Here is a 21,948-nt window from a genome sequence, read left to right on the forward strand (position 1 = left end):
CTTTCCTGTGCGTGGTATTCAGTGATACCAGTTCCAAGCTTTTCCTTGCAGCTGAGTCCTTTTCTATTTCTTAGGGTTTTTTTTTTTTAAATGAATGCTGATGCACGGGTGGAATAATGTGACCTCAGGCACTAACATTTTAAGGAAAAACCCCTATGCTTTGCACAATAGCCAGCAAAATCCCAGCAGTTAGAAACACTAATGCACTTACCTCAGGGAAGTGGGCCTTGGTGCAGTGTGGTTCATCTGTTTGTTGTGCAGGAATGTGTCCCCACAACTGTGTCACCCTGAAAAGCAGCAATAAGCCATCACTATGCTACTGTCCTGCAGCAGCGAAGGTTAGCCAGGTTAATAAAGCAGCCAGAAAGGCACGCTACACTGAACGTCATCCATAAATGTGATTAAATAGTAGGAGAGCGTGTTTTACCTGTGTACATCATATTTCATTAGCACTTCAATCGTGGCAGTAGGCACCAAGGCTGTCATTTGTATGCCAGAGGCTATTCAGGGCAAAAGAGAGGAACCCGGTCTGTGGGAGGGACAAGTACATTTCCAGTCCCTGGTAATAAAAATAAAACCTTCAAAGGTCTGGTGATTGGTATCCAGGCAACACAGAAGACAGGGACTTCAAAATTAGAGCATATTCCCCATACTTCTCTAGTGTGTCCAGCTGATCAAGCGCTTACAGCGAGTGCCAGCGCTGCTGGTGGCAGTGCCATGGGTCGGGCTGGGCTCTGCACCTCCCCGAGAGCCCGTGGGCCTGGGGAGGATGATGAGGCAGCCTCGCCAGAGCTCACACATGGCCTGCAGGGTGAATGGTCTGAGAATTTCTAAATACATTTGTTCTGGGTGAAATTTAAGTCAGGAAATGAAATCTGACAATCGATGCCAGACTTTTTAATTATCCCCAAATTACCTCAATAATGAAGTAACTCAGATGCTTCTACATCTTTTAGAGTTAAATTCTCCACAATCTTGCGCATAATATGTCTTGTGGGCTAATGACTCCCTGGTGTATAGCACGTTACCAAACATACACTGGTGCTCCATAAATTATACTGTATCCAGAGCGAAGGGGCTAATCCCCAGCTAGACACAGAGTTCCCATTTACGTCAGCGGGAATCGGCTCTTAGGCGCGCTGTTTCTCAATTTCTTCTGGGAAAAGGCAATTCTTGGGAAAGGCCAAATGAGTCTGGGCAGCCCAAGTGGTATTTCACTGGTATTTGCTGACAGGTTCCTGGGACAGGAAGGGCTGGTGCTGCGGCTACAGCCTGAGGGACACCTGCCTGGGGGGTAGTGTCAGCCCTGGCAGCAGTACAGGTGAATTTTAGCTTAGGAAGATAAAAGTAGCTGAGCTGGATGTAATAAAACATATGATGTGCTGGGATTTTTGCCTATGCCAGCTCGCTCTGATGTGCCCACTTCCATAAACAAACCAGCACTGACCCACGCAGCTATTCACCTGCCTGCTACAGCACCGCAGGAGCGGGACTGCTCACTCTCTCCCCTTTTCACAGTACCAGCCAGCAGTCTTTTATAATCTACATTTTATGAATCTAAACCCAGCTCTGGTTTGATTTGTTCCCTCCCAGCCATGGTACTGACAGGGAGTGCTTTGTAGCGGACTCTCAGGGCGCTGGCAGCCTCACACTCACACATGGAGCTCACTTTGCCCGCTCGGCCTCACACGGTCCGAGAGCCACAGGCACCTGCTCACGCTGACACCTTCTGCGAGCTCCTGCCTTCCTCCCCGTGAGCAGCACGGCTTGAGGCAGAGAAGCAAGTTTGCCACTGTCTTCCTGTCCTCTCACCCCAAAATTTAGAGCTGGCTTATGGAAGGCTGCCCAGGCTCTCCTAACGAGCACTACGTACTCCTCGTAGCCAGAGGAAGCTGTAACTTGCTGGCAGGTAGAGCTGAGCCTTTTTTTGGCTAAGGAGGAAATAAAAGCCTCAGGGCCGAGTCTCTCCCCCTCATCGGGGTTATGTCCCTGAAGTGGTGAGTGCTCCTGCAGTGCCTGGAGCTTTCAGTTTCTTGCCCACATGAGACAGTTCACCCATGTACAACCTGCCCAGGGACTGGAGAAAACACCAGTCCACACAGCACAGGTATTTTAGCCTAAAGATTTTAATTTTATTATAGACTTTGTTAGTCTTTGTCTGTTGTCTCCTCACCTTTAAACAGTAACGGAACCTAGACTGCGTGGCACCTTAATTTAAGTCATATTCATAGCAAAAGCTAATAACGCTGAGCTGGCTCATGTGCGCAACCCTTTGGTCTTGCTCATTAGAGGGACAGGACGGGACAGATTTTCACCGACCTGCCTGTACCGGGATGGGGTTGGTGAAGCTCGAGGGCCAAACCCTGCTGCCAGCAGCTGGGGAATATTTGCATTCCTTTGGTTCCCATCTCCTGTGATGTACCAAAACAGACGTGTTTTACTTTGAAGCAAAGGCATTGTTAATCTCACCCAGGCTGAAGTCAGACAAATTTCTTAATTTTATCACTAAACATTGCACTGATGCCAGGACCTCTGCTAGCCCTCACATCCCTGATGGTCCCAGCATGGTCCAGCTGCTTTGCTTTGCAGTGGAGCTTCCTACCAAGCTGGTTTCATTCACCCTGAGAGCTGAGAACTCTCCAGATTTGCTCGTATCACTAAACTGGAGCACAGAAATGCAACAGCTTGCTGCAGGCCGCGGGGCACAACCTGATACCTTGCTCGGGCCGCCGGCGGCTCAGGGCTATCCCCAGCTGAGCCAAGATGAAGGGCACCAGGCCCGGGGGCTGATGGACACACACAGACACACAGACACAACCCCAGAGCTGACGGAGGGAGTATCGCACCACAGAGCGAGGCGAACCTGAGGAGTGAGTTAGCAGGATGGGGCGGCTAGGCACAGAGACGAGGTTTGTAAAGGAGAAGCGATATCTTGTTGTCTGTCTATTTCTTAACCTGAATTTCTCTTTTTGTCTCCCATACTAGATAGCGGGGGCAGCTGGGATTGCAGCTATTTTGCAAGTCCCGCTATTTCACCGGGAGTATTTCATATATACCAGGATCTGCCTTTGTACTGTAACCCAGCACAAGAAAATGCCTCATCTTTCATTGCATCGCTCTAATACTAAATTAATGGCACTGCCCAGCAGGATGCACACAGCAGCAATGGCACGTTCTTGAATGTCAATGTTAAGACCTATTTATTCTCTATTGTTTTTTTTTTATTTTTAAAGCAAGACTGGCACTGTACCTTGCAGCACGCTGGCCTATCCCAGCCAGGGTCACGGACAGGGGAGACCGGTGGTTACAACTCGCACACCAACCTTGTTCTCCCCATGTAGTGCCTCCTCCGTCACCATCTCCTGTTTTCTCCAGCCTAGGGGAGAGGAGCAGTAGATGTCTAGAGCGACGGGGGGCAAAAAAAAAAGGCCAAGCAAAAGCGAGGCTCAGATGGAGGCTTGGCCCCCCCCCCCCGTGGAAACCCAAGCGTTCCCTGCTAGCAGGAGCAGCCTCCTCCCAGTCTTAATGGCAGTGGGAAGATGAAGAAGTCGGTTTCTCCTGGAGCTGAATAGCCCCAGAAACCGGAGCTCTCAGGGGACACACGTGCATGTGCTGCACTGATGCAGTTCTAACCCTGCTGGAAATGTTTTGCATTCAAACATACGGCATTTGATGTTGGCCAGAGCCCCCGGGACACTTAACCCTGTAGCTGGCCCAGCAGGCCAGGGACCAGCAGAAGGTCCTGCTTGCAGAGCCGCCTCGCCACGGCCGCATGCGTGGGTCTGTGGGGCAGGTGAAGTGGGATTAAAACGTAGCTCCTTAGGAATCAGGGGGAGGGACGGAAAGGATTGCCACCTCCAATTAAATATTGCAGTAATGAACAACTAGAACCTTTTACAGGAAAACCTTCGGTATCGAGCAGGTTTTTATTTCTTTCCTGCTAGTGAGTTGTGGATGCAATGGTCTGGACACACCCAGAGCACAAGTGTCGGGTGTCTGTGCTGGATGCTTCAAGGATCTTCCTTACCCCCCTGCCCCCTTGTCCCCCCCACCCTTCCTGCAGAGGTTCAGCTGTAATTAACCTAAGCAAGCTAACAACTCTAACACGCACACTCCACTCTTGTTTTGCAGATTATATGAAAGAATCTGTGTGCAGCTCCAGCACTTGTTCTCTGAACAGCAGCGAAAACCCATACGCCACCATTAAAGACCCCCCCATTTTAACATGCAAACACTCCGAGAGCAGCTACGTGGAAATGAAATCGCCTGGTCACAGGGAGTCCCCATATTCAGAAATGCCAACTTCATCGACAGCCAATAAAAACATCTACGAAGTTGGTAAGCGGGGCGGGAGGCAGAAGGTCTGTTCCAACTGTTGGTGTTTTTATTGTAGGTGCTGATTTTTTTTTTCCCTTTCCCGACACAAGTAGCACACGGGCTTGTCCTTGCTGCCAGATTTGGAAAGTGCAGCAGCGTTGCTCTTTTGAAGACATTATCTGCAGGGCTGTGGGAACTACCTGCCCTTGGATCTGTTTGGTGGTTTTCTCCCTGCTCTGCCCCACGCGCTGCCCGTAAAGCTGCGAGGGGAAGAGATGGTTTTGGAAGCTGATGTTCTGTGCTTGTGACAAAATACAACTAGTTTTGGGAGCGCTGCTAGTTACCATAACCCAGTTTTCTTTGCTTCCCCAGAGCCCACCGTCAGCGTGGTCCAAGACGCCCGCGGTCGGAGTGCCAGTTACCTCCAAAATCCATACGACCTGCCTAGGAACAGTCACATTCCTAGTCACTACGACCTCCTCCCCGTAAGGCACAGCCCGACGCACGGGCCATCTTGGGACAAGCAGTCTTAAAGGGATGAACTTCCCTGGTGCACTGTGCTGCAAACACGAACTTTGAGGAAGCAAAAGAGAAGACAATCCTTTTCTGCGCTGCAGGATGCTGACGGGACTTCAGACTGTCTTACGCAAGGACCTAACGTAACACAACATCAGCTTGGGCCAACTGCTGCTGCATGATGTTATTTATAAAGACATTTTTATATGGGTAACAGGAACTAACGAGAACCTCCTCCACGCGCGACTGGAGTACGTCACCCCAGGAAGGCGTCTACATGCTCCAGGCAAAACTCTCCATGGTGTGTATTCTAACCCTGGCTTTGCTGTAAAATAAAACACAAATGCTAAGTAGAAGGACTTATAGATGTACATTTCTACCAACTGCATCAAGAAACCTTTTACTGTTAGAAACAAGGTGACTAGGAATACGCTGGAATGTATTTTACATCTTTGTCATGGAAATGGACATTTTTCTGAACGAAAGCAGGGAAACTTGTCATTTCACTGTCTGGAAACCTCATTCACTGCCCTCACCACGTGCAACCTGTGCAGATCGTGCTTGGTAATTAGCACTGAGATGTTCATCTTTATATTCAGTACCAGGATATTTGAGTTGAGGAATATTAACACAGACACATTCTGTGCAGCTTTTAAAAGGTAAAATCTTGGCAAATGTCCACTGATCTTTGCTAAGGACTTGAGTTTCAACAATGAGTCTCACACCCAGCTTACCACACTTTTAACAAGCTATAAAGTACTTTGATTGGCACAGATAGACTTTAATTTTCCTTATACAGCTTCTATTTTGTTAGATAAAACCACCGGATTTGTCAAGCAGTGTAAACTGATGCAGCTTCATTTACTTCCCTGGGACACTGCAGGTTTGCACACACTAACCCTGGTTCGGTTTCCTTTCCTAAAGCTGACACGTCGGCTTCTCTCGACCATCTTTACAAACCATCCCATCATGATTCACTTAACAGCATGCCATTTATGACACCCTTTAATTTGATATGCATTACCATGTAGTGCAACTTTATCCGTTGATGATTCTACCTGAAATGTCATTAAATTGAGCTGAAACTGGGTTTTCTTTTTCAGCAGCTGTTTGTGAAGTAATTATCAAGGGGTTGGCCCACGGTAAAGTTTTGGACTAAGCCACCATGATTTTTTTTTTTTTTGTAGTCTTTATTGACCTAGAAAGTAGAATACTTGCCGTTAAGCAGTTCCTTGTAGATTTTGAGCATGAAATAGTATTGATTCTAAGTATGTAATTTTATTAGGCAAACGTGGAAGTAGCAAGTTGATTGCCTCTTAAATATAAAAAAAAAAAAATTCTGTTGCACATTCGCCATTCTGATGGAAGTAGAAGAGAACAAAACCAGCACCAATCAGTTGCTCAAAGCATGATCGCTCACCTAACCTGCTGGTCTAGGGGACTGGGAAGAGGAGCCTTCCAGTTCGGGGGCAGCGGCTTGATCCCAGCTCCGGATCACTCAGGACACCCCTGTGGGGCCCAGCCCTCACCCCAGGGACCGAGCCCCTGGCATGGCGGTGCGGAGCCGCGGCAGCCCGGCGGCAGCAGGCCCGTGTTGGGGCGTGGGGAGCCCCGGCGAGGCGCTGCTGGAGGAGCCGGGAGCCCGGCGGGCAGTTGGCTCCGAACCCCTCTGCGCAAAGCCAGACGGGCGAGGGGAGCCCAGAGGGCCCCCAGGCTTCCAGAGCAGCAGATCTTCACGTTGCAGGATAATGCATCAGTAGTTACACGAATGCTGCATGTGTGCATGGGGGCAATGACTGATCAGCAATAGGAATTTTATTTTCCAGGAAAGCCTTATTTGAGATGTAAGTAGACAATTATTTTGTAGGGCCAGTAGGAACATATTTTATGTACGTTAATAGAAAGACTTACCTCAAAAATATGAAGAGAAAGGCAGCTCCATAAGGCACACTCTTGTTAGAGACCCACCTTGACACCTAGCACAAGCAGTCTCAGCTGCCGTCCTGACTGATGTTTGTGTGTGTTGCTGTAAAGTTTGCGATGAGACTCCAGAAAGCAGAGATGTGCTCAGTGTTTTTTTTTTTTTTTTTTCAAAGCTGGATTTTCAAACCAAATCCAATGGATGCATAGAGCTTAACAGGAAAAACAAACAAACAAAAAAAACCCAACAAAAAAAAAAGTACCTTCTTGTATATTAGCATTACCTTAGGAAATAGGCACCAAAATGGCAATACTTTTTTAAGGCAAGACAGATTTGTAATATATTTGTTCACTGTGCGAAGGTATTCTACCTTGTACAAAATAAATTGAATTTCTCTCAGTGTGTATTTCTCAAACGTACTCATTCACAGACTAAAACTTCCAGCCCATGTTCAGGTCCGAGTTCGCCAGGCGATGGGGCTGGCCACGAAGGAGTTGTCCCCCTTCAACGACAAAATCCCACAGGCACCAGGTTTACAAGCCAGAAGTTGCAGAATTTCTCAGAAAACACAATGCTGTAATTCAGACTGTAATTTGGAGTTCATTTCAAGTAAGGCCTCGCTTTAAACCAAAACCTAACTGGCTCTGTGTGCACCTTTCTCACAGCTCCTCAGCAGTTTAACCTCAGCGGGTCTGAGCAAGCCCCCCCGTGATGCACACCTACAGAGAGCAATGGGGGGTGAGCATCGACATCAGGGTCTCTCTGATTTTCAGGGGGTGCTGTGGCAGCGCTCTGTGCCAGGAGCAGGCAGCTGTGCCATGGGGCAGGCACTGGAGGAGCCAGCCTAATGCAGTTGCCCTCCTGCAGCCAGCAGTGAGAGACGGGACACGCAGCAGCTGCCTCGGTGGGTCTGACAGCACTCCCCGGGAGCCTCACCAATAAATCGCCAGCACAGATTGGCAGCAGAAACACCTTCAGAATTAACGACCCCCAGGCAACACAGCGGACTGCTACAGACTGAAGCTCCTTCAATATTTGTGCTTCGTATTTCTAAAAATCTTGTTAACTAGAGCCCAGCATGTAATCTTCTTATTTGACAAGCCACGCTCAATAAGCTATTTAAGGCTGGAAATTCATCAGGTTTGAACTGATGGAATAAGTAATTCTAGCTTAATAAAAATGTCTTTAAATCAGAACAATCCCATGTCCTTTCTGCTTAAGAGTCAGAACCTCAACTCCCATCAAACAAGAACCACCGATGCTCGCTGAACAGCTTCCTAGTTGGTAAGGTTGGGACTTTCAAATATGTAAATGACAGCAAAAGCTTTTGGCAAGCAAAGCCAATCTTGCACTATTATACAGAGTTCCCAGAAACTCGAAGAGCTCATTTCAGGGCCCCAGAGCAGTCTCTGTTATAATCAGTTGTCTCCTATTAGCAGAGAAAAGACACTTCAGCACAGAAGTAATGCCAATTACGGAAAAGAATGATTAATCAGCCACTGAACGGGAACAATACCCCGTTGGGTCAGTGTTCAGATGGAACAGTGTTTTGCATTGTCTCTCCCAAAGCACTTTGTGAAGTACCTTCTTGTCCCAGGAGTGTCACCCAGCCGGATCCGCTGGCCCAGCACCACCAGGCTTAGCCAGGAAAAAGCAGCACAAAACCACAAACCCCAGACAAAGGCTTTACCAGGTCAGAAGTTACCTCTCCGTACACCCACCATTTGATTTTGCTTTAGAAGGCGATAGCTTAGGAAGGCTTTGCGAACTCTTGCATGAAAATTTTACGTTCTGCGTCACAGCAGTTCCCAAATACAAAATCAGGTTTTGCACGGCCTAAGGCCTGTTTATGATTAAAGTTCTGGTGGGGAAATAAAAAATTGGAGTCGTTCTTTTTCTAACAGCCCCCGCAGCCATTTCACAGCTGCCCAGGACCCAAACACAGCACCGCTTGCTGCAAGGCGAAGGAAGAAGCACGTGCACACATGCAAATTCTGCATGGGGTGGGGACGGCCCCGGCCTCCAACAGCGATTTATGTGCACTCCCACAGGCTTCGCTTGGGTGCGTTTGCTGCAGAAGGAAGCGTCTTGTGTAAAACCATACGAAATCCAAACCTGACGTGACAGCTGAATGGAGCTGCCTGCTTACACGAGGCAGAAAAGGAAGCGAAGTGAAACTCATCCTGCATTTCCAGCTGACAAATTTAGAACTTGGCTGTCCCAGTAATTTGCTTAATTCCAAATATGTTCTAGTCTGGCCAGAGAAAGTGCTGTGAGAGCAGCTCCTAGAGCAAGGGCCCAGCCTTACACCTCATCCTGACTCTCCTGCAGTGCTAAAAGGCCCTAAATTGCCTTTGTCCTCAGAGCCACCAGTGCTGCCCCCTGTGCTCTGCCCCGAGCCTGCCAGGAACACAGCCCAGGACACCAAAAGGATCAAAAAGCTGAAATCATTTGCTGTAGAAGGCAGTAGTTTGATGTCTCACTGGATTTTCTTACTGGTGGCAACGTGGGGGAAAAAAAAAAAAAAAAAACAACAAAATAACAAACAGGTTTGTAAAAGCTATTCAGAGGTTTGACTAGAGTGAACCCACAGACTTTTCAGAGCATAAAAGCTTCCTGAAGCTGCCAAACTGTCATTGGCCATGACCTGCAGCAGCCCCAGAAAGCTGCAGGCTGCTCTGAGTGAAGGCAGCAACTGTGTTACATGACCCTTTCAGTTCCTTTTCTGGGGGTACTTCCACTCCAGCGTCTTCTCACAGCCTGTTCCAAGAAGCTTTCTAGCTGCCAGTAAGTAAAAACATTCAGGTCAAACCCCCATTCTCCCAAAAAGTGCACCCAACACCATAGTGAGTCGTCCCCTGTAATTCTTTATTAGAATCATGAATGAATATATTTTAAATCAATCTAAAAAAATAATGAATCAAGGTACAGTACATGCATAAAATACAAAGTAATTTACAAACAGATCAAAATAGCATCTTCAGAACTAATACTAGGAGGAGAAATGGATTAAAAAAAACAAGTGACCGACTACAGCAATGCCTTCCGTGTGCCTTACACATCATGAGCACCGCAAGACAGAAAGGTTGGGTACGAAACGCAGCTGGTAGTGCCTGCCCAGATTTGGATGTTCCAAGCGGGTCATATCAGAGTTTGAGAAACGTCCCCTGCAATCAATTCCGTCCCTGTAATTGTATAAATAACTGCAGGCATTTATACAACAAATAGTTCTTTTAAATACTGTGGAAATTCAGTGCCTATAGCCCCCAAATCTCAGTATTAATGAGGTGTTTGGGAACAGCACAGACGGGGCGAGATGCAGCGAGTGCAGGGACAGAAGGCACAGTTCACGTATCCCTGAACAAGCGAGTCGAACAGATGATTTGTACGGAGCGACAGGCCACCAAAGGAAGGCATCCAGCAGGAAAACTACTCCAGATGTTTTTGTTAAAGAACATCCACCAAACCACTGGAATAAGTTAAAAATAGGATGAAATGGAACTGCAAACTAAGACCAGGTTGTGGAAGTCGTTGATTCATCAACTGAAGTATTTGAATATATTAATATACGTGGCATGTATTAATAAATGTGATATATAATACGTGACAACACCCTTCAAGTCTGTGTACCATGAAGGAAAACAGGCATCCTCAAATCCTGATACCACCAGCACTGCGGAGGCCAAGTCTAAGGCAGCACAAAACCACGCTGCAGGTTCCAGTGTCAGAGTGACCCTTCACCAGTTATGCAGCTCGTGCTTTTGCTTTCTTCGTAAGAGGCCCCTCACCCGGGGTCCCACCAGCGTCCCCCCGGCTGCTCCGTCTCACATCACAACCTCCTCTGCAGCAGGTGCCAAACCACAAAAGCGCATTCACAGGTAGCAAGAACCCTGCTGCTTGCTCACAAGAAATTCTCTTTTCTCCCCCATAATATTCTATAAAAAAATCCTTAACTTGACAATCTGAAGATGTAGCCAAACACATTTAACTTACATTAAAATTGCACTTCAGAGCAACGGGCATTTCATCAAGCTTTAGATGCAGTATACACCACCTTAAGACAAGGAAAGATTATCCTGCCCAGAGATATTTTCCTAGTTAACCTGACAGTAATTGTTTTGCGAGGAGCAGAATAACATCTTCAAGTGCTCACTGAAGGCATCTGTGCTCTGACTAGCGGGTATCCTGTTGGAAAGAGATCAGCTCAGATCCAAACAATTTACTGAACCCAAACCGACAAGTTGGTGTTGGGAAAATACTGCAGCCACATAGAAGCAATAGATTTATAAACACTGAAATCAAAGTGGTTAAGACATGGAGAAATTCAGAAGGAATAAGCAGTAACTAAACACAAGAAAGTAACCACAAGAATTACAAATATATTTAAATCTTGGACCTGGGGAATATACACAGCCTTTTAGGAAAGAGTGAACAATTCTATATATTCTGACAGCACTGCATCTTTGGTTTGTTTTCAGTGGTTGGAGGGACATGAATGGGAACCACGTTGTTGCTTGGAGACATATCGTTTTCACGTCTGTCGGACATTTGCTTCTGGGAAACAATACGATAGATCTCTGGAAGGTGAGAAAGAGCTAGTCATTATTTGTACACCGGCAAAACACCATCAGGAAGTTAAACCTGGGGAAAACCAGGCATAAAGGTATACAAAGATCTCCCATTGTTTTGGAACTATATAGGTAATCCACGGAAGCTTTCACAAGAAGTTCAGCTGTGAGGCTTTCTGTATTCAGAAAAACATTTTTGCAAAAGAAATTAGTTTAACCACTGTTTTACTTCCCTTGAGATAAGAGTTATAAATGGACAGAACTCACAAGATTTTTTTGCTAGGAATCAGAAGCTATGTGTCCCATCAATTCCTTCTGATGGTTCTTCAGGCTCTGAGGACAGTGGTCACATGTTTACTGATGTATCCACAGACAACAGCAGGATTAAAAAGAACCACCCAAAATGTCTCTCCCTGATAGGACTGTGAGGGCAGTTTCTTCTCTCTCAGCATGCCTATCACGTACAATACCTTGCCTATCGTCCAAGTAGTTTTAAATCTTCAGAAAAGGTTGACTGGGGCCCAAAAGTGGAGACTCAGCCCCTTAAGCAGCACACAAATCCCTTTACAAAAATGGCTGTTAGCGTAGCTAAACTTCAAAATTATGAAGAAGAAATGTGGACTCCAGATGAAGAAACCCCAGCATAAAGCAGAGAGCACGGGTTAAACTCCTGTGCCTTCCCCAGGACGCTGCCAGGAGGGGAATGCTCCACACCTGCACTGGGAGCTTTCCCAGCTTCCTGGGATTTGTTAGTGGCCAATGGCACATGCTGTACAAACTCAGAGTAGCTACAAAAGCACTTCAGCTGCACAGAAGAAAAGAGTATGGCACTTGTAGCACTTCACCCCCCCTAAAGGAAATAAAGGATACCAAAAATAGAATATGGGGAACTCACTTGCAAATTTGAGTTTTAAAAACCATTGAAGGTTTGGTGGGTTTGGTTTGGTTTTTTTTTTGAATGAGATTGCTAAACAGTTTAACAAAAAAAGTTTGAAAGTGTTTCAGATTCAGCAAAAAGCCGACTGAAATGACAACATCACATCTTCTACTTTGCACGAAAAGCGTGCTGGCAACAAATACCCCAGCGCTGCCAAGCAGCAGAGCCCCAGAGAGAAGGGAGGGGATGCCCACAGCTGATTTGCATGCTCCAGCTCACTGCCCTGCCCTGAGGTTTCAGCTAAGCCCAGGCTGAAGGAGAGGAGGGTGTCTGCACCTCACTCCTCCCACAGAGCAGAGCGGGGAAGAGCACAGCTCACAAACTGGCCAAAGAAAGCAAAGGCCCAAGTTCTTCTGGAGGGCTGAAGTCTCTTATCAGCTGGATAATGACTGTCCAAACACACACCCCACCTGACCCCGAACCGTCTGTTCTACCAGAAATCCGTCATTAGTGAGTAGCTTTTGTTCAGAATTTTAACAAGCTGCTGCTTAGTGCACTTCCTGACATCATTTCAGTGCTGGAAATTAAGTAACCTTGCGCAGAGAGGTTCCCCTCTGCTGCCAAGGGCTGATCATGCAGCTCCACGCCTGCTTTTATGACAATGGGAAGAGCGAACATCGAGGAGCTACAAGGGATCCCTGACAAACAAGGCTTGAAAACCTTGATGCAACAAGCCTGCACTGATTTAAGCTGCCAACACAAACAGAGTGCAAGTGTTCCCCAGGAAGAGGAAGAGCAGAGCTGCATGCATTCGTGGGACTGCTGGCAAAATAAAAATCTCTCATGTAGATATAGTGCTGTGTCTATGGACTGTGCAAGGAACGTTAACCTTTGCAAGTGGCACTTTGAAAGAATCTGCCTCCAAATTGATAGCTCAGACAGGGAGAAACTGCTCAGAAAAATGGATTTTACGTACACATTCAGTTACAGATCAAGTCACTGAGGCAACCAAACAAGCTGCACACATAAAAGGATTTTCTGATTTCACCCCTTGGAGTTCGCTCTTCTTTTCAGACTTACACATAAACAACTTCACAAGTGAAGTGAATCCCATGAAATCAGATCTCTAAAGCCACCTGCAACCCCATGTGGGAATTTTCAGATAAAGATCAGCTTCACCATGTGGCAGGCACTCCACAATGCTCAAGCAATGCTCAGCGGAGTGCCTGTGTGCGCAAGTGAGGGAGCATGGCTGGAAGAGATCTGCTCTGTGTTCCTCAGGACAAGTTTTCTGCTCCACTACCCTGCCCCAGCTCAGGGTGGACAGCCAGTTTACCTCCAAGAGCAGAACACTGCCTGTTCCCATTCAACAGGAGAAGTTGCCATCTCTGAAACTCTTCAGTAGCACCTTCCGCAGCAGCAATTCTCAGTTTTCCAGAGAACTTCCTGAACAAGTTCATACACGTCACCAACACAAGCTGTCACACACTTCCTCCACCCCTGTAAGCAAGGACTTGCAGCAGGGTGCCCTCTGTATAACATCTGACAGCAAAGATCCTCACTTAACAGCCCTGAAGCCTTAAAGACAATCTTAAGAGCATTGACTTCTATGCTGAGAAAGGGTCTATCCCTTCTGACTCTGGGAACATACTTCCACAGCCTCCCCAGCAGTCCTGCAACGACATTTAGCAGCTGTGCTGCTTGAATCAACTTGCCACAGCCCCAAGTTTGTGGCTCACTGTTGCTTGTCCCTCCTCTGCAGTGCAAACCTTTGTGCAGCCACAGCGTACTGCCCCAGATGAAAGCCGAAATGGGTAAAACCTGCCTTTCACAGGATCAGCTGCAAACTCCCTCACCACACGCAGCTGTGCTGGCCTGAAAGGGGAGGTGGGAACAGCTTAAACCTGCTCTCGCTGGGGCAAAATGCCCAGCAGCAAAGCCTACGCTGAAACTGGTCGGCACAGAGAAATGCCAAGCTGATGAAGACACGCTTTTTAATGAAGACACTACACTCTGTGCTCTGCTCAGTAACTGAATGAGACCTTATTAAGAGCACATTCAGCAGAATGCATCCGTGCATAATCAGTAACTGTGCAAGACAGGCCTTGTGCTGTAAGAGGGCTGGGAAAAAGTGACACTGCTGGCTAGGAGGAGCTTGTCCAGTCCTCGACTGCTCAGTCTGCACTAGCATTTCATTCATTTTCAGGTGTATGGAGCTAACAAGAGAGGAAATCCCTAGATTTTTTGATGTTAATGCTCTGTGATGTTGTTTCCTTGGAGATGGGATTCCTTAAGAGATGAAACGGCAGCAGAATGCAGTACAGAAACAGAGACAGCACAGAGCCAGGCAGGGAACGGAGGCAGACTCCAGTTTACTTTAAGGATGCTTTATCCTGCTGTGAATGCTCACAGTGGCTAGGATTATAATACCAGTCTCTCCTACTTGCCAGATGATACAAAGCAGCTTTGTGTGCACAACAATCAGCCCTTGAAGTCTAGACATCTTGCAAGGGAAGAATTTGGACAGGGACCATTACTTTAAGCCACAGAAGGAAAAGGTCCCCAAAATCTCATCTGGAATCCACAGCAGGACAGGAAGCCCACTAGATATAAGATAAACCTCCCTCTAGAAGTCCTCTGTAATACAGGGAGAGGAAAGAAAAGTTTTCTCCCCCTTCTTCCACCTGTAACAACAGCAGATCACATAGTCACTTAGGCTGTACTATAATAGATTCATATTTCCCATGCCCAAAGCCATCTATTCAAAGTGGCTTAATCTGAGAATCGAGGTGTGGATGAGCCTAACACAGACCCTGCTTCACTTCAAGGGAAGTACTCTTCAAGTTTCCAGCACAGGCCCAGCCAGAGCAGCTTCATTGGGGCTGGAGAAGAAAGGAATCTTGCTACAGACTTTAGTCACGACACCCTGTTCAGGAGAGGTCCAAGCAGCTGTCTGAAAGGCATCGGGAGCGGCTGGGATGTCTCTGCAGGGCAGCTCCCAGCACTACAGATCCCAGCAGAGCTGGAGGAGCAGCACCCTGCCCTTTCTGTCAGCCACCTCCACTCACAGCCTGTGGCAAAGCCTCTTGGCTTTACCAACTTCCTTCTTCAAAGGACAGTGAGCGTTCCACCCACAGGCACTGCGCTTGGAGGCAGCCTTGCCAAATAGAGACTATCCATGATTCTGCAGGGTCACTCTGAAAACCACATTCCTCAGATGACTGCTCCCTTCTTTCCTTCAAAGCAAATCATTAACAGAAAAAGCCAGCTGTGAAGTGTTATCGAGAAGTTTATTGGCAGAACATTCGTCCTTAGCATGCCAGTCACAGCCAAGATGGAGCCAACCTGCTGCTAATGCATTATTTACTTCATCTTTATCTCCCTGAAACAGGAGCTCCTGTCTGGAGCGAGCCACATGCCCACTAATCAGCAGAAGTGTTCCTTCCACCACAGCTGAACCAACCCCGCCTGAACGAGGATCCTGTCCGCATACCCAAGAGCTCTTTACCCAAAATACTGTCACAGCAGCGTGCAGGGAACATTGACGTTTGTGGAAAAGCAACAGCCTCAACAATCTGCCAGAGTCCACCGAGGGCAAGTTTTAATCACTTGTTCTCCCATTACAGACTGCTCTACCTTATAGAAAAATTAAAGCAAAGGAAAAAAAAAAATCAAACCTCCACGAATTAGAATCCAAAATAACTTCTGGAATAAAAGGTACTGTTGGAAGCATGTGAGGAGAGATAAAGAAACAGCCTAGCCTGTGCCCAAGAGGTGAACTGCTTCCCCATGGCAACGGCAGCGTATCGTCTGAGCTCACAGCTCTGTGGAAGTAAGGCAGCAGCCCAGGGCACGCAAGAAACTTTCCACCCCTGCAGCCATCACTATTAGAGAACAGAACGGTCCAACAGGAGACAGGAGAAATTAGGTGACCAGTTTATATGGACTATGACAGCCCAACAGCCACCCTGGGAGGGGATAAACAACGTCTGATATATTTCCAGTTCTGTTTTATTAGTGCTGGTGCTGAACAAGTATAGAGGTTAATTAACCTTCATCTGAGAGTCCCAATTCCCTCTGAAAACTGACAGAGCAAGCAACAAGGCTTTGTTCTACGTTACACACAGCACGTTTGGCCAGAATCTGACCTCAAAGTTCAGTCTAGGTACTCCCGAGAGGGGCTACCAAGGACACATGCATAAAGGAAGAAGTGTCAGGTTTTAGCAGTTACAAGTGAACAATAAAAATGTTTTTCTCCTGAAAAAAATCCATGTTTAAGTTCATCAGTATTTTAGACAGGACTGCCTTTAGGAATAAAACAGGAAAGCCAGCAGGCATCCCAGATACCATCGCATTCAGCCACTCCTTAGCCATCCACCCTCTGATGGTATTAGTAGTTAGTCATGTAGGGAGTAAATGTATAAGCTAACGTAACTTCTCTTTTTTTAATTTGTGCAATGTTGAATTACAACCAAATGACTACACTGAAGTTAAAAGGGAACCACATGGTTCGGCTAAAGAGGAAACAAACTCAAGCTCTGGAGCCAGCACTGTATGAAGCAGCGAGATGACAAGCATCCCTATGCGCTGTTTATTCATCTAACATGGCCACACTTACTTTTTTGCTAATATATGGAGAGGAGCACTACTGCTTAGGAACCCACTGTAAAAAACACAATAGAACCAGAACCTATCAGAAGCCTTGTACAACTAAGGACAAGACAAGAAACAGATGACACAGGCAGGTAATACTCCAGCAGCCTAACAACTCTCCACTGCGAGGGTGTCCATGAAGCATTTCAAACAACTCAAGAAATGCTACAGAATTTATACTTTTATTACAATAAATAACTTCCTAGCTGCCTCCTCATCTGCATGTTTCAGTATGGCTAACAAGTCCTTTTTGGTGTCTTTTTAAAAGAATGTCTACATTAGCTGACAAAGAGGGAAAAAAAATTCAAAACTAACTAGGTGCCAATGTCACAGTGATGAGATCTGATTAACAGAGACACACAGTTTAGAAGTGGGGCTGCTGCTCATACCAAGCACATCACGTAGCCTGGCACATGCTACACTGGGAAGGAGGGAGTTTAAATTTGCAACTGGGAAACATGTTGGAGGCACTCAGAGAAAACAGAGAGACTGCCTGGCACACCTAGAACAGAGTCATACCAAACCAGAGGAGTGTCTCAGATGTTTTGAAGACCCAGACTAGACATTTAGAGAGACATTTGTCAAAGCTTGGAGTGACAAAAGCTCAAAAACCACACACACCACTGTTGTCCCACTGTGCCCCGACTACAGCTGACGGAGTACACAGCAGTAGAAGTCCCATGACAGTGATTTTCACACTAATTTGTGAATTCCTACCCTATCCTTTATAAGCCATGGTTAAGTTAAGGTCCCCCACATAGTTGTAGTTGAACGTCTCAGAGTCTTAACAAGTTTTGCCTATCTAAAAAAGGATTTAAAGAAAAAGGAAGTACTTTATAAAGCATAAAAAACCGCAGCACTCCCTGCCATCACATGTTACAGAGGCCAAAAGTCCAGCCAGACTATGAAATGCAATGACAGTGACTACCCTGCTGCTCATGAGTCACTGCGTCTCAGACTACCAGTAGCAGTATTGCTCAAAGGAAGGATCTCGACTCTTTCATCCCTTTTCCCTTGGCAACTGCTATGGTCACCATTAAAAATGGAAACAAACTAGACTGACTTCTCCCCTGATAAACAACGGCTGTTTTAACTTGATGCTTGCATGAGACAATTCTCTCCTGTGGGCACTCCCTATACCATACACAAATGGGAAACTGAAATGTAAACCAGGCTGGCTAGAAACCTGGGGCAGATCAAAGTGAACAAGGATTCATTCCCGAGTTCAAGGCTGGCCTTTCAACTATGACACTCCGAAACTGGACTCCAAATCTTATGGCTCTGAAGAATGATTAAATAACAAAATGTTAAATAATTTATAGGCAAAGAAATGCTTATTTGCCACATATCGGAGCAGCCTTCTGCCCTTCCCCCTTGAAACACAAAGCACTAGATGACTCACCTGTCAGAATAGTCTGGAAAGCTGCTTCCACATTTGTAGAATCTAAAGCAGACGTCTCAATAAATGACAAACCATTCTTCTCTGTGTGGACAGAAATACTATAATTAGAGGGGTACATCACATATCTCCTTCCCATCCAGAAGAACTTCTGTACCAGATTATGTTTGTATTTTCCCTGATGAGACACACACGTATCAAGAAAAAGTGTAAGAAGTTGAGGGGTTTTCCCCCCTTACATGATCTGAAAGCAACACCACCCAACACCAATGTTAGGATTTACACTCATCCCCAAGCACAGGGAGCAGTCCAGTGAGCATCTGAGAGAGAAGCAATGCACAGGCAAGAGAATAAACCTGGTTTAAAATCTTCAAGTGCCTCTGGCTGATTCTTGAAACCACATCAGCATGCCTGTTCTACAAGGCTTCCTTTCTGACTGAATTAAAAAACAGCAAACACAACTACGTGACACTGCAGAACATCACCAGCAGCACTCCTTTTTACCCCTACCAGCAGACTACTGTATCTAAGACCAGGTAGGGAGATCCCCAGACAGTTAGCATTAGGAAGTTATTTTGAGTTCACCTACCTGCAAAAGCTCTGGCCTCATCTGTAGGGACTGCTCTCAGGTGGCGCAAGTCACTCTTGTTTCCCACAAGCATGATTACAATATTGCTGTCAGCATGGTCTCTCAGCTCTTTCAACCATCGCTCTACATTCTCATAAGTAAGGTGCTTAGCAATGTCGTACACCAATAATGCCCCTACAGCTCCACGATAGTACCTGTGGGTGAAGAGACATGTTAGAAAACCAGCAAGAAACAGCATGATTAGAAGTGACAGGTTACTGTGCAATAATGGGAAATAGTTATTACTAAGACAGCTATTCAAAAAAACACACAGAAGCAGGCTATGTGGGACCTGAAACAGTGAAGACCAGGGTTATGTCCCAGGCTCACCAGAGCAGCCGGGACAGCTCAAAGTCTGGGGGGTAAGCCAAACCCCACGTTTGTGGGGAGAATCCTGTATCCCAAAAATGAAGCTCTGGAATCTGTGGGGAGCTACTGTCACCTTCAACCTCTGATCCACTCCTGAAAGTTCTCCCCCACTCATCACTGTGGGTGCAGTACAGGCACAGCCCACAGTGATAGAGAGACTTTAGAATGACTCACTGGGTTGGAAAAATGTCAACGTGATCAACTCTTCACAAAAGACCACAGCTGGTCTCCTTTCAGATCAGAGAGACACACAGTAATGCATTCAAAAAGAAACAGGCTGTGTTCTCCCACCCCACAATTACCTCCAGCTTTACTTAAATCCAGCTTTTGCTATGGCTGGTTTTTTTTCAATTAAATAAGCACGCAAAGTGAGCAGCCTTTCCTTGCTGCTACAGGAGGGTTTTCTGGTCTTAGGTTACCACTGATAAAACCTCCATGAACACTGATATTACTTTATCAATCGCTTGGATTGAAATGAGTCTCTCAAAGCTCTTGCATTCTACGCTTGAAATGCCTCCAGCTACATATCATGGGAGCACTGAGAAGTAAATCAGTATGTGCAGGGACACACTATATCAAGTTTCAGGGCTGAATAATATTTAAGCTTCCTTCCACCATAGGTTGTGGATATTACACAATAAAATACAGACACCCCCTGTTCACAGTTTCTGAGGAATTGGAAGGGCCCAAAATTACCCTCCTCAGCAAAAGCTTCTCTTCAGCCATAGAAGCTATCACTTACGCTGATGTTATAGCTCGGTATCGCTCCTGCCCTGCTGTGTCCCATATCTGAGCCTTTATTGTCTTCCCATCTACTTGAATGCTTCTTGTTGCAAACTCTACTCCAATGGTGCTTTTGCTTTCCAAGTTAAACTCATTGCGAGTGAATCGAGACAGGAGGTTACTCTTGCCTACTCCAGAGTCTCCAATAAGTACAACTGCAAGACAACAATGACATGAGAATCAGATTCCAGATATAGATAATACATTGACATTCAGCTGCAATAAACATTTATTTTCTGGAATGGTGCATGAAGAAAAAGAATGGCAAAACCACCACTCTCATCATGGGTCTAACGTCCAAGCCTTGATATTTCTAGAGAACCAGAGCTGCCACATTCACCAGCAGTTCGAACAGTTGTTCGAATCAACTTTTGTTACATTTTAGTCTCCTTTGCCCAACACAGAAAACCATTTCTCCTCCAGGAAGAATATACATGACTGTCACCACAAAAGTTGGGGACCATTTGGATTTCACATCTTTGTAACAACACTAGAACTAAAAAAACAAAACAAAAACCCCACACCACGCAACTGAAATCTGTTTTGCTGAAGAAGTCCAAAACACAGGGCAAGCAGCAGACTCTGCCTTCATTTTATACTCTTTGTACCTTTGCAGAAGAGAGGTTTCCATTTGTGAATGGAAAAAAAAGAACCAAACCCAGAAAACCACAAGACCACCAACACCCCGACGGGCAGTTTAGCTGAGCCACAGCCTCCGCAGTCCCTCACTGCTGCTGTGACTCCTGACCACTTTAAGCCAGAGCTTGAAACTGCTCTAAAATGCTGCTGGGGTATCGCTGGGCCTCAGAACCACCATCCACCCTCTCTTCCCCGGCTCAGCTTGACTCATCACAGCACCAGTGCCAAGCAAACTAATTGGAAGGATTTGGCTATGCTTGACAAGAGATTGTTAGGAGGTTTAAAGTCCAGTTCCTACAGGAAGAAAAGCATCACGAGGATTCACTGCAATATCCTGTAATGCTGAGTTAAAAGGTGCAAGTTTAAGCGTAACTAAAAACTCACTGCCAAGATGCAGGCCACTGGATGAAACACATTCACAGCCCTGAGTCACACCAACTGGAGCCTCTCAGTATGATCTTATGCCCTTAACGAATATAAGATACCAAATTGGTAACAGAAGGAAATGAAAGAAAAAGAGGACAAGTAAGATCCTTGACAAGAAAGGCTGATCACTTTTAAGTTCAGCAGTGAACCAAGCCCAGTCCAAGCAAAAGAGCACATGCTCAGGTGACAAAAAAAACCCCCACCACTGCGGCTATACTTGTTTTTTAAAAAGAAAAAAAACCAGAAATACTTGCTCAGTAACATACATCATTTAACACTTAAGATGCTGCAACACAGTGTTGAAGATTCTCTATGGTACAAGAGAGGAATGAGTGCACCAAACACACTTCAATCACATGAGAAAACCCCCCACTGAGTCTTAGTCCAGCAGTGCAAATACTCCCATCTGCTGCTGCACCACACAGCAGACCTCTGAACACCATCTTCTATTTAAATCATGCAAAACAATTCTGGCAAATGGGATTTTCTCTGACTGCAAGGGCAGAGCAGCACCTTTTAAACACCCTCCATAAAATGAAAATTGCAGCAAATGCTAGCTTCAAACATGGCCTCGTGGAGAACACTTCATCAAAATAAACATCTTTCCAGCTTCCTCTGCCAGCTGACACAGCACGCAGCCAGCCAAGCTACCCAAGTTGCATAAAGCACAGAGTGGCTCTGTTAACTACCTCTGTTTATGAAGATCACAAGTGCAGGTAGGTGGCAAGCACATATGCTAATGCAAACAGGATTCTGCTTTCCTACGTGACAGGTCAGCACTGTTCAGTGTCGGCTGCCCTGACACAGCTGAACAGCTCTGCTGGCACGGAAGATGCTGAACTGTAATAAACT

The 21,948-nt window shown here is 46.2% G+C and overlaps 2 protein-coding genes across 14 annotated transcripts in view; one reads left to right on the forward strand and one right to left on the reverse strand.

Annotated features, from left to right (window-relative positions):
* The window catches only part of MEGF11 (multiple EGF like domains 11), a 306,379-nt gene extending 299,225 nt beyond the window's left edge, over nucleotides 1-7,154 (forward strand). For 5 of the 7 annotated variants that reach the window (XM_074836840.1, XM_074836839.1, XM_074836841.1 and 2 more), the window contains 2 exons: nucleotides 4,132-4,338; nucleotides 4,690-7,154. In XM_074836840.1, coding sequence (XP_074692941.1) covers nucleotides 4,132-4,338; nucleotides 4,690-4,850 — 368 coding nt within the window. In that variant the 3' untranslated portion in view covers nucleotides 4,851-7,154. Of the gene's footprint in view, nucleotides 1-2,985; nucleotides 3,169-4,131; nucleotides 4,339-4,689 lie in introns of those variants that run through there. The other 2 variants (XR_012624787.1, XM_074836844.1) reach the window with 2 other exon arrangements.
* Nucleotides 1-21,948, reverse strand: part of RAB11A (RAB11A, member RAS oncogene family) — a 37,982-nt gene that overhangs the window by 9,535 nt on the left and 6,499 nt on the right. For 2 of the 7 annotated variants that reach the window (XR_012624788.1, XM_074836858.1), the window contains exons 2-6: nucleotides 19,991-20,186; nucleotides 18,841-19,034; nucleotides 18,255-18,335; nucleotides 3,324-3,376; nucleotides 212-287 (exon numbers count right to left, since the gene is read on the reverse strand). Coding sequence is in view for 6 of the 7 variants with exons in the window: in XM_074836858.1 (XP_074692959.1) it covers nucleotides 243-287; nucleotides 3,324-3,376; nucleotides 18,255-18,335; nucleotides 18,841-19,034; nucleotides 19,991-20,186 (569 nt within the window). In the remaining variant the exon portion in view is untranslated. Of the gene's footprint in view, nucleotides 1-211; nucleotides 288-427; nucleotides 560-2,319; nucleotides 2,408-3,250; nucleotides 3,377-9,601; nucleotides 11,332-18,254; nucleotides 18,336-18,840; nucleotides 19,035-19,990; nucleotides 20,187-21,948 lie in introns of those variants that run through there. The other 5 variants (XM_074836863.1, XM_074836861.1, XM_074836859.1 and 2 more) reach the window with 4 other exon arrangements.

The sequence above is a fragment of the Strix aluco genome, chromosome 12, assembly GCF_031877795.1.
Source record: "Strix aluco isolate bStrAlu1 chromosome 12, bStrAlu1.hap1, whole genome shotgun sequence".
NCBI classification, from domain to species: Eukaryota; Metazoa; Chordata; class Aves; order Strigiformes; family Strigidae; genus Strix; species Strix aluco.